General features: G+C 33.1%; 2 protein-coding genes across 4 annotated transcripts in view; both read right to left on the bottom strand.

Moving 5' to 3' along the window:
- LOC132068115 (ferredoxin, root R-B2-like) overlaps window positions 1-20,264 on the bottom strand; it is a 62,658-nt gene that overhangs the window by 31,993 nt on the left and 10,401 nt on the right. The window lies entirely within an intron of this gene.
- LOC132068113 (uncharacterized) lies at window positions 1,738-19,149 on the bottom strand. Of its 3 annotated transcripts, XM_059461592.1 has the most exons (6): window positions 19,023-19,149; window positions 6,182-6,283; window positions 4,640-4,893; window positions 3,755-3,966; window positions 2,782-3,043; window positions 1,738-2,180 (listed from the first exon to the last, which is right to left on the bottom strand). In XM_059461592.1, exons 3-6 carry the CDS (start codon window positions 4,889-4,891, stop codon window positions 1,881-1,883), a joined length of 1,026 nt encoding a protein of 341 aa, XP_059317575.1. In that variant the 5' UTR covers window positions 4,892-4,893; window positions 6,182-6,283; window positions 19,023-19,149; the 3' UTR covers window positions 1,738-1,880. The 3 variants fall into 3 exon arrangements, with proteins under 3 accessions (XP_059317575.1, XP_059317577.1, XP_059317576.1); XM_059461594.1 differs by lacking the exon at window positions 19,023-19,149 and having other exon boundaries at window positions 6,182-6,287; XM_059461593.1 differs by lacking the exons at window positions 6,182-6,283; window positions 19,023-19,149 and having other exon boundaries at window positions 4,640-5,033.

Here is a 20,264-nt window from a genome sequence, read left to right as displayed (position 1 = left end):
ATAAATATTTTTATGTATAAAATATTTTAAAAATTGAATATATGTAATGTCGGGTTGGTTTGGTTCGGTTTGACTTTTTTTTAGCTAAAACCAAACCAAACCAATTATGGTCGGATTTTTTTTTCAACACCAAACCAAGTCAAACCAAACCACTAATCGGGTTTTTTTTCTCGATTTGGTGCGATTTGTTGGTTTACTTTGTACACCCCTAATCCAGAGCTAGGGCTAAAAAAAAGTCCTGATTTATGAAAATCTGCTTTCTAAAATATTCCAAGTGCAGATTCTTTTCTATAAAGTACGTTTAGCTCCACATGGGCCAATTGATATGATCCAAAAAGTAAATATACAAAATCTATTTGAAAGGGACAAAAAGATTCCGATCGACAGACTATGGGAGCAGTACTTGAAATTCATGGAGTTAAAGAATTGTCTACATTTTTTTTTTGTAGGAGTTCATTGAATTACCATGTCTAGAACGACAATGATCTTAGTGATAATCTTATAAGAAGTGAAGCAAAAACCAATTTTTTTTGAAGTTTTTCAGTGTGATAGCACCCCAGCATTGGGAAATTAACTGTATTAGCGGCCGTTTATGTTTTTTGGGAAAATTTCAGAAATATACAGGTTGGTCATTTATATTATAAAAAAATAGCTCAAAATTTACATTACGAAAAATAGCCTAAAATATACAAACATATACAGGCACTTATACCAACGTATATACAGAGGCAGAGAGAGAAAGAGCGAGAGAGAGTGTGAGAGAGAAATGTTTGGGTAATTATTTATAAAAATTTAAAAATGGGTCAATTTTGATAGCATTGTTCTGCCCAATGAACATACAATGTAATTTTCTCATGTGTTTTTCCCTATTTAGAAATTAGACAAAGTGGCAAGTTTTATTCACACCCGGATTGATGCGACCATTAGTAATATAACACATAGGAATCTTCACGAGTACCAAAAATACCACCAAAATGGGATTAATCAGACTCCAAAACGAATACTGCATACGGGATGAGAAAAAAAAAAAAAAAAAAAAAGAGAAAGTAGGTGGTCTTAAAAAATACCCCCCCCCCCCCCCCGGGCCTATGTAGCACACTTTCCTTTTTAGTTTGTCTTAAAAAGAATGTAACATTTCTATATTTAGAAATAATTTAATTTTATATGATGATTTACACCCACACAAATATCTAAGCTTGTTTTGGACCACAAGTTTCAAAAGTCTTCATTTCTTTCTTAAACTTCGTGCCAAGCCGAATGGTGCCACATAAATTGGGACGCAGGGAGTATATTGTTACATATATTACAGTTAATAGCCTATTTGGCCAAGTTTTTGGGAGGCCAAAAGTGCTTATTTTAAGAAAATGAAGGGTTTGGCCAAGCTTTTATATAAATGAAAGTCTTCAGAGAAAGAAAAAAGTCAAGCGTTTCTCAAGGCTAAAAAAATGTAGTTTCTCTCCAAAAGCATTTTTTTAAAAAGTACTTTTAAAAAATACATTTAGAAACGCTTTTTAAAAGCTTGGTCAAACACTAGTTGCTGCTCAAAAGTGCTTCTCATATTAATTGGTCAAACACAAACTGCTTATCACCAAAAGTAATTTTTTTAAATAAAAAAAAAATACACTTTTCAAAATAAGCTGATTTTAGAAGCTTGGTCAAACAGGCTATAAATCTCTCTATAGTGACGCCGTTTGTCCGTACATTTTTTGGTTGCTATAGCGAAATGCTATTAGAAAATATATAATATAACATATATAACCGTAAAAATCGATTTCAAAGAACACTTGACCGTTATAGTAAAATGCTATTGTAGAGGATAACTATTACAAAGAGGTCTGATTGTAATCATAAAAACAATCCGGAATCCACTAACAATTAAATTAAATTTTCTCACTCAATAGGGCCTTCCATATATCATATTTTACACTATCATCCCCACAAGGAAACAAGTGGCCAGCATCTTGTAGCTCATGATAATTTATCCATGGAAGTTTTTGTGCAATGAATCTTTGTAATTTAACAGACACAATTCCATCATCAACACCATGCCATAAATGTACATTGCCTTCATTATTGGAAAAAGGATTTTTCATATCCATAGGATCAAATTCAGGTTTACCAAAACCAATAATTAGGTCTCTATGTAGGGACTCAAATTCTCCTTGTTGTGTAACATATGCCTGCATATAATTAATATCACTAGTCAGCAAAATAAAAGAGCATAAAAAATTGTGTGTGTATATATTACTCCTATTGAGTAAGTTTTATTGGGTAAATGGGAAAATATAGTTTCTAGTGAAAAAATGGAAAGAAATATTCTTAGGTTAAAGAAAATATTTATTGAGTAAACAATATTGATTTGGTGGGACAGAGTTAATTTAAGAAAGAATGGAACAGTTTGCAGAAATTCGTAAGTTGGATGCATTCGATAAATTCGATTGTTTAGTGATGGGTGGCGTGGCCTGTCATGCCACGTCATCTTTTCTGGTACGAAAAGTTGATGTTTCATTTGAAATGATTTTTTAGTAGGGTAGGGTTAAGTTGGATGATTTTATAGCGACAAAAGAGTGATGTTACCCCATAATTAGCTTATGATCATTTGAGAAATTAATTCAACAAAAAGCTATGTTCCTCTTGGACTCTTCAAAAGTACTGCCACACTCATGTCAAATCCTCTAAAGATAGATAATTGTTGAAGTATCCGACACAATCATGACATTATTTTTAAAGAATTTGAGTTACATAGACGAAAAGACTAAATTAAAGGGCATAATTATGTACCTGCTGAAGGTGCATCTCATCAAGCGAGGAGGCAATTTTGAGATCTTTTGGAGATAATTTAAATTCCCCAGTTATAACACTAAAACCAGGAAAATATTGTTGGGTGTTCCACCAATACATAAGCCATGGGGCATAATATGCAACTTTATAAATCCATTGGTCTCTAATTAATTGCTTATCATAAGCTTCTTTAGTCAAATTTGCTGGAAGTCCTGGCCACCAATAATTTATTGCTGGGGCCAATAATGCAGCTCCTGCTAATCTATTATACCAACAAAACAAAAATATAAGATAATTGGATTTAGTTTATATTATACGCTGACAACGTTTATATCATATTTAACTTGTTATAACATGTTAGTTATTATTTGTTCTAGGTTATCAATTAATGTTTATCGAATGAAGCTACCTGCAAAATATGTAATTATCTTTTAAATGATCTAATCATGTAAATGTATGTTTACGCATCACTGTGTAGAAGTTAAACTCTATAAGATTAACGAGAAGACAGAAAACCACAATGCTGTGAAATTATATGACAATAAAAATAAGATTTAAGTTATACACACTGATACCGTATCGTTTTTTTTTTTAAAATTTACATACCATATTAGTGGACTAACAACATGTGATAGCAAGTTAACTGGTTACAATTTTTATCATACTATCAATTAACGCATATCAAGAGATTTACCTATAATTTTATCTAATAATTGACCTGATTGTATAAAAAAAAAATTGATAGCTAAGCGCATAGAAATTAAGTGATAACAATTATATCAAAAACCCCAAAGGTTTTCCTTAATCAACGTCTCGAGTTCAAGCCCTACTGGTATAGAGAAGTCACCTCTGGTTGGGACTGCTTTACCGCCCAAAGTGAAACTTTACAGCGTGAAATTCAAATTAATCGAGCCCCAAAACAATAAATGTAGCAAGAAAAAGGACATACTAGTATAGTAAAAGTTGATGTTACCTTTGAGGTATGTACTTAAGGCAGCCCCAAACAAAGTGCGCACCCATAGCAAATCCCATAACATAGAATTTATTTCCAAGTTCCAATTGGTCAGCAAGCTCTTCAATATCAAGAGCTAAACTTTTAAAAGTTCTCTTTGGATGAGGATCACTTTTACCATAACCTGGTCTATCAAAGGACACAAAGTATACCCCTAATGCTTCAATTGCTTGCTGTGAAAAATAACAAGTGATTTCATCAGTCTATTTTTTTTTTAAAATCTTCAAGCCTTGAAACATCTAGAAGATTGAGGATGTTTTTGGTATGACGAAAAATAAATCGTTTTTTAGTGTTTGGTTGTTAGAAAATATCGAGGATTCTTGTGTTGAAGACTTTTTAAGACCAGTAAAAACTGGTCACTAAAAATCTTTAGACACCGTATTGAACGTTGTTTGGGGACCAAAATAATTCCCGCTGCTAAAATCTTTTAATGTCCTATTATTGAATCTCATGCTATTACTTTTACAGTCGGATCCTATAACAATACATGGAAACCAGATTGTTCTTGTCGTTATTGACTTTTAGGGACCAGAGCATAACTTTTATTGACCATTTTTCCAATCGCTAATAGTCATTTTTCTGTAGTGTTGCTTTGGCCAACATTTCAACATTATTATCGATTTCTAATACTCAAAATTATCATCAAAACGTTATCTGATTTGCTAACATTCTAATCAATCTTTATAAATATTTTTCTAAAAAATATTTTCTTCACTTTAAACAAAATGCCGCGAAACATTTACCCAAAAGTAAGTTATTTTAATTTTTGTTTAAAGGAAAAATGACTTCCGCCATATCAAAGTCAGCCAAAATAATTCGAAATAATTCGATAAGTTTTATACGTACCGGAGTTATAAGTGAAGCCTCAAATTTGCTTCCACCAAAGCTATGAACATAGATGACATTATACTTAGCAATTTTTTTGGACACACCATATTCTTTGTACACCAAATGCCTTCCATCTCTAAGCTTGATTCTTGGTGTTAGGGATGGAACACCTGCAGTGCTGCAAGTTCTTGGAGGAGGTGGAATAATGGCTTGATAGATTAACGCTAAAAGTACCACTGGTAAAGCTAGTAGTATAACTTTCTTCATCATTGCTGAAAGACAAACACGAAGATCTAATATAACTCAGAAGCTGTTCGTTAGTATATATAATAATAGCAAAGTTTTTATGCTACTAGAATGTCTTGATTAGCTTCAGAATGCAAACACACACAACTAATAACTCCGAATATGTTTGTTGTATAATAATAGCAAAGTTTTTGGAGATGAGTGTCTTATTTAATTAGCTTCAATGTGCAACAGTGCACGGTAGGTAGAGGGAGTAAAAGGAGTCAGTCCATGCCCCATCACAATGCACCAGCATTTGCAAAGTCAGAGCCAAACAGTTAAATTCTTTTCTTTTCTTTTCTTTTTTTTATAATTATTTGGTATCTGGTATTTACTAATTTAATTAATTTAACTTTGTGCCATGTAAAACCTTTTAAAGAAGAAAACTCTCTCCATCAGAAATTTTTCGTTATCAATATTTGAACCCGAAACTTTTAATTAAAGTAGATGGATCAATTTTGTCTATCTTACCACAACCCTTAGTGGCGTCAAACATATTATTTGTATGTTTGATGCTCTCATTGACAGAGTACCCTTCTGCGACGTTATTAATGTTAGTGGACATTGCTCTTTTTATTTACTTTTTTACTCGTCTATGTAAAAAAGAATGATAAATATCTATATTTGAAATTAATTTTATTTTATTTCATCCTTATTGGCATGATTTTATTATTAGAGAAAGCTCATGGCATGTTTAATAAGAATCACAAGTTCAATTTTTTCTTTCTTAACCTCCATACTCAATTAAACTATGCCACATAATCGAAAAGGATGGAATATTCAATACCATTATATTTGGGAAAAATACATCAATTTTTACTAAGACAAACACGTGCTATAGATATAGTCATACACGTTAATTATATTCTCATTTTAATTTAAGATTTAATCATGGTGAATTAGTATGATTTGGTACAAATATCGGATGCGAATAGTTTTTTCCATCTTACACATAGTCTCACACCGCTCACATACTGGTCAAAATGAACCAAATGTTGTAGGCTTGTAGCCTATACTAACATTGAGGACTTCGTAAAAATGCTGACTAAACTGCTATCACAAGTTAAATCACACTGATAATAAAAATATTCTCCTTTTAACCAAAAAAAGATAATAAAAATCTCTTTTACATCATCAGTGTAGTATCAGCAAATACATCACACAACATAAATGTCAAAAACGTGAATGTAGAAAAAGTCCAAAGAATAGATATGCATTGATGATAAAAAAACCAAAAAAAATAAAAACAGAAATTGAAGAAGATTAGATATGAACCTGGGCCTGAATAAGCAACTCTTTGAGCTATGGAGGAGGAAGGGCTATCTTCACGTTGTTTGATTATTCTCTTGTGGTATTGTTGCTCCTTTTATTGAGTATCTTTCTGGATTTTAAAAGCATAAACTTAATTAAGACGTCTTATATAAATTATTCATTACCATAATATAATTGACAATTGTAACAACTTTACATAAAATAAGATTAAAAAATCGAGAGTGGAGTAGTTCCATAAATTGTTTGAATGCTTAGTACGCATTTGTGCATAAATAAAATGTGATATTTTTTATTTTTTTAAAAAAAAAGGTTGAAAAACGAGTATTTGGAAATTGAAGATGTGTTTGGACATGTATTTAACTTGAAAAAAAAAAAGTAAAACTTTTTTTAGTGGAACAAAATTAACTTGGTAAATTAGTCAAAACCACTTTTTCAAATTTGAAACTGTTTCAAAAATAAAAATAAAAAATCAGTTCAATATATTACCAAAGGCTGTTTCAAACTCTTTTTTTTTTTTTTTTTGAAAAGGTATCATATCCAAATGGGCCCGTAATATCTTATTTAATCGAAATTTATGCTGCTTTAAAGAAAATGATGAAAATGCCACTAATAATACACTAATTAATTTCATTAAGTTATTCATATAGTTTCATTTTATTTTAAATTTCCTCTTATCTCTTATGTACGATTATTTCTTTTGTAGTTGTTGATCCACAACGAGACATGAAAAATGACCAAGTAGTATACATACAAACACACTCAAAGATTATGGCCTCGACAATAATTCGTCATAGAAGAATAAACCTACTTTAATGATTGAAGCACGTTAGATTTTCTTTATTAAATTAAGAAGAAGCAGTGTTTGGATTAATTTGCGCACACCTCGATTATTTATTCATGATTTTGAATTAATTTGCACACACCTCGATTATTTATTCACAAAAGTGGTCAGATTATCCTCCTTACTAATTGGTTGAAATTCATTGTTTGTCCCCATTTTTTATTTTTGCATATGTTGTAAAAGTAAGCTTCTCTAATTTTAAATATACTGCAGTTAGTATTTTTAGCCTTCCATTTATGTTTCTTCTCCGATTCTTCTTCTTTTTCTGCAATTTTTACAAATTTTGCTATTATACATCTGATCCTTCTCGTGTAAAATATGAGCAACCCCAAATCCTTCTACAGTCCAAATCTTCATTAATTCTCCTACTCGTTGCCCTCTTGTTTGGCTCTTCCTTTAAGAAGTTATTGTGTAACGTGCGCAAAATGTCCACTGAAACGCCTATGAATTTTACAGTCAACTTGATGAATTCATTTTAAGAATTGGACATCTCAATTGGGCAAGATTCATATTGAAAAACTATCCAAAAGCATCAAGTAATTCGTGGTTGCGAGTGAATATCACCAAGAATACCATAGTCTACAATTTTTAGATTGAAAATATTGTTTGGAGGGGAAAATTCGAAGTTAGATGATTTTTTATCGTTAAAATCATATGAGTACTAATTATTTGAGCTCAAATCTTTGGCTAAAACACTCATTTTGTAATTTGCTTGAAATTTTTCAAAACTCTACTATTGATCCATTGAAAGTGTTGAAGAAGACAAAGTGCAGATCATCTTGACATAGTGAACCGATTTTTTTTCGTAAGTCCTAACTAACGAGGAAATAGGATCTCTTGGCTTCTTACAATTTGAATATAAGAAAATGTTTTTTTTTCAGATCTCTATGTGTTTTTTTTCAGGTCTCTTATGTCTAAAAATGAAAAATCTCTTGTAAAAAAATCATAAAATTAAAAAAAGTTTGTAAAAGATCAAAAATCCATTTCTCCGCGTAATGAGGAAATAGATAAATGATGGTTTTTAGTTTGACATACTTCTACAAGTGCACCAATTACTTAAAAGTTACTTTGATGATGATGGCAAACAAGAATTTTTGGTCCCAGTGATCTTTTAGGTCATCTTTTATTTTTATCTTTATTTTATATTCAATAACTTCCTTAATCATTAGACGTTCATAAGATATAATAATAATTACGAATTATAATAAGCTGAAGCTGCGATATGAGTGAGATTAGGTGAAAGCTCAGCTCTTCATCCTTTATGAGTTCATGTCAATTATTGGATGTAGCTATAGTGCACGAGCAACATGTTGAATCTTACTTGAAATTGGGACAATTGCAAAATTGCGTATTGAATATCACTTTCTTGCCACTTGTGGATAATACATAATATCAGTGGAGGGTACATCTCTTAGGCGAGGGGTTGATTTGAATATTGTGTTTTCGATAAAGAACATAGATAAATAAGTGAAAATGTAATAAAATTTTAGATATGTGTGCAAATAATTTTAAAAGCACAATCAGTATGGTGTGAAGAATCTTAAAGGTCGAGTTCGTTAACTTTAAATCCAAGTAGACCCGTCTCCGATTAATATACATATATACTCAAGTACACAAAATTTCTTATAAGCGGTGTTTCCATTTAAAGAAATAAACAAATCAAAGACAAAATGCCGGCATTAGATACTAATAAAATACAATTCAAGAATTTAACTTCGATACTTTTAAACGAGTTTTCATTTCTAAAAGTTTATTCATGATAATTTAATCACTAGAAATATAACTCTCAAGAAAATTCTTTTCCCTATTAAGACTTCAAAAAAATCATCTATAACAAGGAGCTTTGGCATAGGGTGTATAGTGCCAACACGGCAACACCTATTGGTGGTAATAACGATATGTGGCCGTAGGCTTAACGAAGGTATTCACAGGTTTATCTAATTTTGAGTTGTTTTTATGGATTTATCATATTGTTCTGTTGTATCTGTTTGAAGTTTGTACTAAATTATTATTAAAATAAGATCTATACTGATGTTGATATCGCAAACGGTCATCGTGATTATGTTGATATCAAATTCTAGAACCCATGGAGTGGCAATGTATTTACGGAAAAGGGTAAAAAATACCCCTAACATATGGGAAATGGCTCACAAATGCCCTTCATTCATCTATTGGTGTATAAATATCCCTAACTTATTTTTTTAGCTCAAGAATACCTCTAAAACTAACACCCCAAATTGATGTTTTTTTGTTGATTAAAATAGTCACATGGCTTATTGTGACTACATATATTACTATTTGTGAGGCATTTCTCATACGTCGGGTGGATGAAGGGTATTTCTCTTTTGTCTGTTTGAAATTTGTACCAAATAATTATTGAAGTAAAATTCGTACTGAAGTTTGAAATCGCAAACGGTCATCATGATCACGTAGATATCAACTTCTGCAACCTATGGAGTGACAATGTTTGATAAATGTTTCTCCTAATGATGAGTTTTTTACTGGATTGGTTCCGTTGTTCTCTTTTGTTTGTACCAAATAATTATTGAAATAAGGTTTGTACTGGTGTTGAAATAGCAAATGAGCATCATGATCATGTAGATATCAACTCCTACAACCCATGAAGTGGCATAGTATATATAGTATTATTTCCTTTTTATATGAATTCCGCCCCAAATATACTTTGATAACTGTATGGGGTGAAATTTCAAATCCCGACAGGTGGATGGATCAGGTGGTGACACATGGGATCAGACATGTGTCATTAGAGAAAGCGTCCGGTCGGTTCATCTACCCTGTCAGCGAGCATCCTGAGCCAACAATCACAGGAGTCGTGGCTCCGGAGAAGAGGAACCGAGCATAGGGTATTGACTGGACAATATAAGATCTAGAGATTAGTCGTATACAAAAGACCCCAGGACTTCGCCAGCCGTTACTCAACCTTGATAATGGGCATCCTTTAACGGGCTCAATGAGAGCATGATTCGTGAATCTTGTTGCTTGAAGCTTAGCTATGAATAAGACCTTACATTCTTGTTGAAGGGGATTCAATTTCTGATTAACACAGAACACCACACTTGTATTTAGTTCCTGAAAGTTCTTGTTCGTTCATAAGCTTTGTAACATCGTTGCCAAGGTCAACTCAAGGCTCAATATAGCCACTTTGTCAGCTTATAACACCGAAATTCAGACTACTCTTGTTTATTTATTCAATTATTCACTTCTTGTTATTTTGTCCTTTAATCATACTCTTGTATTAAATTTCTCATCTAATCGAGGTGGTCATCTCAATTTCCGTGTCCATAAACCACGTGTACAAACTCAACTGTACCATTTTTCCGGTAAACATAACTTTACTATAAAATTAATAGGCAAGCTAAATACAACTTTCTAAAATTGCAATTGCATGTGGTAATTAATTTTACTTACGTACGATCTAAATATTTTAGATTTTGGGGTACAAATTTGACTTTAAAACCAATTTGTTAAAACTCAATAATAAAAATATAGGCCGACCCAAGATTTAAAAAAAAGGATCAATCGACAAGAAAATCCATTTTCGACAGTGATATTTATTCCAAAACATTGATCTACTCACCAATACTTCCTCCGTCTCAAATTGTCTGTTGTTTTTTTTATTTTACTCGTCCTTTAAAAAATACTTATTAATTAGGAGAAGTATTTAACTAATTTTACCTTATCTATGTCTAAGTTATAATCTCTCTCCATTAAATGTTTACTTTATTTATGTCATGTCATTTCCATCAATGACAAAATTATACTAAGGGTAAAATGGTAAAAAAAATAATCAATTGTGTCTTGAACTTCTAAAATGATAAATAATTTGAAATAACTATTTTTAGTAATCATGATAGATAATTTAAGATAGAGGGAGTAGTTCTCAAACCGGAATTTCGCTAAATTTGCTTTCCAAGTGTTGGTCAGTGGCAATAATATACTACTCCATTTGTTAAATATACTCAATATTTTCTAACAATTAGCACCTAGCTTGTACAGTACTTTGCTAATATTCAATTTTCGTCATATATACAATGACATAAAAACCACGATATTTATCACAGGTGCAAAACTCAAACCTCTAGTTTAATATACTTTATTATTGTTACTTTGACTCTCTCTTTCCAGAACGATTTAAATAATTAAAATAATAAAATTGAGGATAAAAGGTACTGATTAGAATAATAATGGGTAATCAAGTAAAATTGGGTAATTGAAAGGGGAATTGGGGGAATCCGTTAATATGAGGGTTTATTCGAAAACTTTCTTAGCAATGGGGTAATTTTGGCCAGTTAGTATAACACAGAATAGATATGAACAATATATTAAAGTAGAGGGATAAATTTGAAGCTTTTTCCTATATAATAAATTTTAGACAATGAAAATACATAACACTCCTCATTGTTTTCATTAAGATTAAGACGTTTGAATCTGAATGCACATCTGAATGATTAAGATGTTGTCATTAGTTTTGAATCTTTTGAATAATTAAGACTGTTTGTTTTTAACATCTGAATGTTCATAATGCATTTATTTGAAGATAATAAATATACAATAAATATTAGAAAATAAATACAAATTTAACAATATAAAATTATTATTTGACAAAAAAAGAAATGAAACATTTATGTTTGCTAGTAATGATGGAGATGTTTGTAGTGGCGGTAGGTGGGGTTTTTTAGGGGTTGGGTGTAACACCTCAGACCTTTAACTAAGCTTTGACCATGATTCTAAATTTAGAAAAATCAGACAGAAGTGTTGGAGCTGGAAACTGAAAATTTCAGATCAAGTGTGGGCCGTACTTCAAAGTACGGGGTCCAAGTGCGGGACACACTTGGAAGGACGATACGTATATTGAAGGCGTACATTGAGGGGAAGAAAACAGAGAACACTGGAAAGTGGCATCCAAGTACGGGCTACAAGTACGACCCGTACTTCAAAGTACGAGACGTACCTGCTGCCCGTACATCACCAGGGAAATTAGCTACTCATTCGAATTTGACATTCCAGGTACGGGCCTTCAAAGTACGGGACGTACTTGGCGTCCGTACTTTGTCCGCTTCAGTGAACAGTCTAAATACACAGACTCAGCCTTATTTTATTATTTTCAAATTCCTGAACCCTAGAACTACCTGCTCTCCTCCTCCATCACCAAGAATACTAAGGTAAGTAATCCTAGCCTATTCCAAATGGATTCTAACATGTATTTATGAACATTAAGCAAGAATTCATTATTTTTAACTTAAGGTTTTCAAGAAAACCCATCTAAAGGGTTCAAGACTTAGGCTTTTGGGATTCTTCTCAAAGTTCGGACCTTTCTTGCAAAGTTTGGAGCATATACAGGTATGTGAGGCTAACTATCTACGTTAGGAAATGTTCATGATTCTCCCTACGCCTTATTCTACATGCTTATCGGTAATTTGACTCAGACTACAGTTTAGCCCCAGTTTCTTGAATAGTTGTAGAACTGCTATCTTCTAGGGTTATAGTTTCATAATTCGTTCATGCAGATCATTTTGAATATCATGAACTCAGTACGTAATCATTATAGACTCGTGCATTGACATCACATGAGTATCAGTCAGTGTATAGTCAGTTATTGGCTTAAGTTCCATAATCGAAGCTTGATTATCGTACTATCGGCTATAGCGGTCTCGGTCTTGTAAATTGTTTAATGTTGAACACTGTGTACGTATTTTAGGCCCTAGGCCACGTTTATGCATACGTATTTCTTGGGCACGAGGCCCACATTTTTGTGCACATTATTTGGGCCCTCGGCTGAGTTTATATTCTGATTATACATGTGATTCTTCATTCAGAATAGGGAGTACTTCAGATCCTTGCCTTCCTGTTTAGTTTAGTTTCAATATTAGTTTCAGTACTTGTATTTCTTCTTTCAGTTGTTTTACATACCAGTACAATTCAAATGGCTGATGTCCCTTTTTATTGCTTGGGGGCCTGCATCTCGCAATGCGGGTAACGATATAAAGGTTGATGATCCAGCTAGCTGGGACTACTCGTATCAGCTGCTTGGTGAGCCCCAGTTCCTCCGGGGCATTATCCTGCTTTCAGTCTTACCAGTTTTAGACAATTATCTTTTCAGTATTCTTAGAGGCTTCATAGACATAGTCTAGTCAGTCATATATTAGCAGACTTTGATGTGTTAGCCTTGATGGCATTTATTTCAGATGTTTTAAACTTAAACAGTATTTTCGCATTTTATATATTTCAGCCAGACTTTTTTTTTAGTAGATCCGCATGTGTTAATCTTGTTTCCTTATTTTAGCATGTTTTGATATCACATGCTGATTCAGTCAGCCTATGGATTCACTCGGTCACGTGCAGTTAGGCACTAAGTGTTGTGTTACGCCTAGGCCATGGTTCGAGGCGTGACAATGGGGGGATGGGGGTTATGGGGGTGGTAGTGCAGTGTTCTGGGGGTAGAGGTGGGAGGTGGTGAAGAGGGTAGTTGAGGGTAAGGTAGGTGAGTGGTGGGGGTACGGTAAGGGGTTGGGTGGTAGTGGTGGGGGGTTTTTAGGGTGGGGTGGGTATGTGGGGAGGTTAGGGTGGAGTGGGGTGGGGGTGGTTTTGGTAGTGGTGGTGGTGAGTGGAGGGGTAGGGGTTGGGGTGGGTAGTGGTTGGGGTGGATGGTGGGTAGGTTGGGGTTGGTGGTGGTGGTGAGTTCCCCCCGGGGGTGGGTAGTGGAGGTTTGGGGTGGGTGGTGGGGTGGAGCTAGTGGTAAAAATCATCCATACAAAATATCTCTTAATGATATTAAGACTTTATTCAAAATTTTAATGATTAAGACCTATTCAGACCAAATAAATGCTTAGATCTTAATGTAAACAAATGACTTAATGGTCTAAGGTCTGAACGATTCAGATTCTGACCTCCATTAAGTGCAAACAAATGAGGCTTAACTATATAACTAACTAGTAAATTTGCTCGCGCTTCGCGCAATTATAGAATACCTTACTAAATTCTTAAGATGATTTTTAGATGGAACTCTCGATATTAAGAATAACCATAAAATTTAATTTACACATACTTTTTACCTCTCCATTCTCTTCACAAATGTATAGTTGCATGTGTTCAAGTATTTATAACAAAACTCATTTTGAGATCTTTAGTTGTTAATTTATTATCGGCATTCTATTTATTTAGGAAAAAAGAGATAATATTGTTTAATTTTTCTTACGTAAATTTTGAAACTCCCTCTTTATATTTATAAATATTACATTTTGTTTGTCACACAATTAACTTTAGTAGAAAATTACTCCACTTCAATAGCTTTTTCCTATTTTAACATGTCACAAAAAGTAAAAGGGATTGAAAACTAAAAAACAAAGGGGTTCCGACCTGTAGGATATTGAACCTCATAGAATTTGAGAATAAGTATATTCTTTTTTCATCCTGACTGTCATCTGTAGCTAGCAGAATTGGATGTTTAATTGTTTATTTATCTTGCTCCTTTATGAGTTTTTGTTCTTCTTTTTCTAGTTGCCTTGGTTTTCTTCCTATTTTTTTTTTTTTTTTTTTTTTAACTTAATTCCTTTCTTCTTTCTCCTCTGAAATTGCTCTAGCCTCTAAACAAAAATAAAATAAATTTTCCTTGAACAATCGGACGTAATTTAAAACGACACTTCCAATACACTAAAATCTAAAATTATCATCTTTACCAATTACAACTTTTCACGAGTTTCTTACATATAAAACACACTATTAAAAAAATAAAGGCATCATGACTCAAAGTTCAACGGAAAGAAAAAAGAGAGAATATAATATGAGACTATGGATAGGAAATTTTTTGTGAGACTTCAATTTGTTTATCATGTATAAATTATATTATGATTTATAGGTAGAATACGAAGCACATACCCAAATTTTTGTGAGTGTGACTGTGTCTCCAAGGCTTCTGCCTTCACCGCCATTATTTTTGCCACCTTCGCAAACATATCGTCATTTTTTGTTGTTAAAGTTGTCGTCAATCTCATGTTGTTGAGCGAAATTTTGATATTTTCTATGGGTTGGTATGATCTTTTTTCAGAATTTAGTCGTTATAACAACAAAGATCTCTCCCCATAATTCTAAATGGGAACTTGAGAGAAAGTGTACTACTCTTCCATTTTCACTTATCTTTTACGGTGAAGAGCTGGCGGTATGCATTTATTTACTTTCTTTTCGTGACATTCAATTTAATGGTGAAAAGTGAGATTGAGAATTGGATGGCACCGGACGGTAAATGCAATCTGTCCTTAAAACAAAAATAAATAATTGAATAGGAGAAAATGAAAAGGCAAGAATAGGAGAGGAAATACAAAACGGTGTGTGCAATTTATGGGGGAGTAAAAGTTAAAGGTTGACCAAACAGTTAATGTGCCTAACGTTTGGAAAGTGAAAAGGCACCAGAAGTATTAAAGAAATGAACGACTTTGAATTGAAAGGGCACAAGCATTGTAAAAGAGTAATTTTTGTGCTTGAGAAAAATAGAGAAAATTCAAAAAATTGAGGAAAAAGATAAATAAGAAATGCGACACAGAAAGTGCGTCCGGTAGTATACTATCTCTCCCTTTATATATCTATATAGATATAGATATTGGCATTTTTTCAACTTCTTATGGCAAAGCGGGAGGCCAAATGATCAGTGAGTTGAATGTTTTACAACTTCCAATATCAAAAGAGTTTAAAGAGGTTACAACTTGCTATGGTATCCTATTGTTCAACTTTCTTCACATTATATTACAGTCTTTTTAGTTTATGAAAAGCCACAAATAAACTGTTCTTTAATTAATTAGACCATATCATGATATCACAATAATACAACATAATCTCAATTTATAGTCACGGGCAGCTGGTGATTGTACTCGAGAGGGGGTTCACTGTGAAGACTGCGTTGGATGAATTTCACATCGAAATTGGAGAGAAAATTTAGAAAAAAAGGCATTTTTAGGATTGGTAATTGAAAAATAATCATAGCTTCAAAAGTTATTGAAAAATATTCACAGATTCAAACGTTAATGAAAATAGTCAATTTTTTGAATCCATGCCAATGTCACGGATTTTGAACTTAAAAGTTCCAGGACACTGTTAGGGTTTTTTGCCTTGGATTTTCTTGACAAATAATTTTCATCTTCCTTCTTCACATAATCTTTATCACTGCTGCTTGTCATGGTTAAAAGTCTTATGAGTTAAAAATTGGTTTAAAAATATTTTGCTTTATTTTTAAAGATGCAGCAGCAGGAATGTTGAAAATATGATTGAAATTCATCTCCACATGTAGTACTTTGGACAAAATCTTCATTATCGCGAAAGCGATTGTGACTGATTTGAGCCAGTGCGCCTTGAACCTTTCTTCCCGTTGAACCATTGGCTACGTCACATCTATAATCATCGTCAAGCATATCATAGCGACGATGATCGTGTTGTCCATCCGTCCTGCCATAGTCTTTGTGTGGAAAAAAGCAAGCTACGGACGGGAATGGGTAAAACACCCGTGCATGCGTGATCCCGAACTAAGTAAGCATGACTAGGGCGAAAGTGGCCACCAGAGGAGTCAATATAAGGAAATAGAGGAAAGCACCCGGTGTTTTGCTCCTGTCATCCAGTATAAAACTCAGTACAAGGCACAAAATCGGACCCACTGGACTTAAGAGCTTGACATAGTTTGGTTTTACAAAAACTGGACTTTCCACTACATACTTTTTGAGTGATTCATAGGAATTGAACAATACACTGAGGATAGGTAGCATAATCGCTTCACAGAAGAAACTAACTTGATTTTTTCCCTTTCCTCCCCGAAAAAGCATCCCGGGAGCGACATTACACTACACATATATGGTATAATGTATAAGCTTCGATCAAACATTTCTCTACAAATTACCCATACATGAAAAAACCGCCCGAGGTTAGAATTAGATTTGAAAAGAAATTTTGGTGGTTTATATAACCTTTTTGGGGGTCGGGGTAATCGCTCCGTTTTTTGGGGGTAAAAGGGAAAAAAAAAAAGCGGGTTTTTTCCAAATAAACATTATTTCCCCGTGTTTTCCCGATTCTTGAACCCCGAAAAATGTTAAAAACCCCAATTTTAAAAAAAACCCAAAACAAATAAATTAAATCATTGGTATGTTTTTTATTTGGTTTTTATCTTGGATACGAAACAACGGTCTTTTTTTCTTTGACTATGGGTGGCCGGCTTTCGCCTTTAGTGTACTTAGGCGTGACCAGCAGAGCATGGGTATGTTTACCCATGCAGTGCAGTGGTGCCTACACGGCCTTGTAATGGCGAGGATGGATGGTGGGCGGTTTTAAGCAATGATATAATGCTTGACGATGATAGTAGTATCAGAGCCAATGGTTCAACGGGTTGAAGAAAGGTTCAAGGCGACCAGTTCAAATCAAGCATATTGTGCATTGCATATAATGAAGATTTTGTCAAGTACTACATGTGGAGATGAATTTCAATCATATTTTCAACATTCCTAACGTCATCTATCTTTAAAAATAAAGAAACATTTTTAAACCAATTTTTAACTCATAATATTTTTAACCTTATTTTTAACCATGACAAGCAGCAGTGATGAAGATTATGTGAAGAAGGAAGATGAAAATTAGTTGTCAAGAAAATCCAGGCCAAAAGGGGTGATTTGTTAGGGTTTTTGCCCTGATTTTCTTACCAAATTTAAGTTTTTACTCTCTTGAAGGAAATTCAAAGAATTACCATAATTAATTTTACTTTTCCTAAACGGAAAATATAATTCTCTTCCATATTAGCTATTCCTTGTCCTGGAGGAAAAGTTTTGCACATCTATAAATTGAAGACCTACTTCCCACAACTAGAACACAATAGCATCCACAATGTAGTCATTAAAGAGTCTTGTTTAGGGGGGAGATTATTCTCCCAATACAGTTTATGCTTCTTTATATTAGTTTTTTAATATGTAGGCCACTTGACCAAATCATATTATAATATTATGTATTTTTAGTACGTTTTATTTGTTCTTGATTTATCGTCGTTCAATGTTTGCAATTGTAAGCTTCCGCATGACGCGCTGATTATTTCGATCCTAACAGACACTGTCATGGTGTTCCACTTTTTTAAGGTTCGAAATCCATGACACTATCATGGTGGTTAACTAAAAAAATTTAATCTCTTTAAATTTTTTCTAGAAGATTTTCTTTTTAACTATACATATCAACTCTTTCTCCGTGGCCCTAAAATGGTTTGTTTAATTAAAGACCAGTTTACTTGTGGCTTTCGATAAAAGTAGGATATAAACTAAAAAGATTGCAATTAATGTAATATAATATGAAGAGAGTTGAACAATAGGCATACCAAAAAGTGCTTCTGAGTCAAAACTCTTTTGAAACTGGAAGTTGTAAAACATTCAACACTTGAATTGGCCTCCTCATTTGCCATAAGATGTTGAAAGCTGCCAAATATTGGTTATATAGTTAGTATTAATATATACAGGAATGACGAAATTAGCCCATAAAAATATGATCCGTTCAATTCGTTAAATTTGGGTTGGTTTAATGACCAATTATTTATTAACTCAACCCATTTTGACTCGTCGAATTTATCCCATCTGAAAGTTAGTTGATATGAGTCCAAATTGACCCATAAAAAATCTTATCAAAATATCTCTAATTTTTTTATTTGATATATTATATAGAACCATAATAAAGAAAAAAGTTCTATTAGGTACTTCAAAAAATTATAAGAAAACAAATAGAAATTAAAACTTAGTAAGAGGGTAAATGAATTAATTTAGCTCATTTTAACTCATCTAAATTCTCAGTCCAATCCGTCTATTTGACACTCCTAGGTACAATCAAACATTTCTATAACAACGTCGTTTTCCCAAAAAAAATTTTACCCGCTAGCGAAATGCTTTTATCGAGAACATATATTTATAACATAACTTGAAAAATCAATTTTAGAGAAAACTTGACCGTTATAATAAAATATTATTATAAAAAGTGTACATATCAGATGCTTAAATTGGGAAGGCTAGAACACAGCCCAACTTTATTGAAGAACTCTTGCTATTGTTCATTGTGCTCTATGGAGAAAACAATGCAATTATGAAGAGAGAAAAAGGAAGTTGTTATTGACTCTAAACTTAGAGGGAGCTAGAGCCTAGGGTAGTAGGTTGTGCTTGTGGTTGAATATGAGGGAATAGTTCTGAGTCAGATGAAAATGAGATTCCTATTGACACATATATTAATTATGAGAATATTGTTTCCTTCGGAGAAAAAACATCATTTGATTCCTGAATTTAGCACGAAAATTTAATTTAACAACTAAACTTAAGTTGTATTTATTTACCTCCCTTAACAACTTTCAAGTTAATTAAATACCCCCCTTAGCGGGTGACGTGACAAGAAAGTGTGATGACTTTCTCAAAAGCGCGTGGAAGAGGAAAAAAAAAAACACCAAAAATGATTAAATTTGTACATATGTCTCTCTAATTGAATGACAATTTATTATACTTAATTATACTTTTTAATATTTTATTTTTCCTTTTTTTTTTCTTTTCTCTTTCTTCTTTTTCTTCTCTCTTTTCTCTTTCTTCTTCTGTCTTCTTCTGTCTTCCCTACTTACTTGCTTTTTCTTTCCATCCATGGTAGCTGCACTTTCTCCTTCTTCTAAGCCCCCCCCCCCCCCCTCGCCCTCCCTCTCCTTCTTCCCCATCCTCCAAATCGTTGCTGCTATCTTCCTCAGCTTCTTTCTTCCTTTTTTTTTATTTTTTATTTTTTTTATTTTTTCTCTTTTCTTTGTCTTGATGGGCAGTTTGTGCATTTTCTTCATTGCTGAGCATATTTGAAGGGCAGTTCGTGCAATTTCTTCATTGTTGTTGCATAAGTCCATTTGAAGGGCAGTTTAACAACAATAAATTATGGGTTGCTAGTAGTTATTATAAGCGAATATGAAATTGAAAGATGCGACGCTGACCTCAGTGTAACTGTTGCTGGGTGAATTATTATTGTGTTTTGAAGTTTTCGAATCAGATTTGAAAAATGACATTGAAAGTTTTCAAAAATCATTTGAGATTTTGAAGAAGCGGCGAAGCAAGCTTGCAAAGAGTGGAAGTGGGTATGCTATATTGAAATTGGGAGAAGCCTCTGTTATCGTCTCTATTTTTCTAAACAACAATGAAGATAAATTGCACGAACTGCAATGAAGAAATTGCAGGTGGGTTTTTGTTGATACCCACCGCCGCCTCT

Source organism: Lycium ferocissimum, chromosome 8, assembly GCF_029784015.1.
Source record: "Lycium ferocissimum isolate CSIRO_LF1 chromosome 8, AGI_CSIRO_Lferr_CH_V1, whole genome shotgun sequence".
Classification (NCBI taxonomy): Eukaryota; Viridiplantae; Streptophyta; class Magnoliopsida; order Solanales; family Solanaceae; genus Lycium; species Lycium ferocissimum.
The sequence above is the reverse complement of the archived record's forward strand: the minus strand, read 5'-3'. Positions and strand labels throughout refer to the sequence as shown.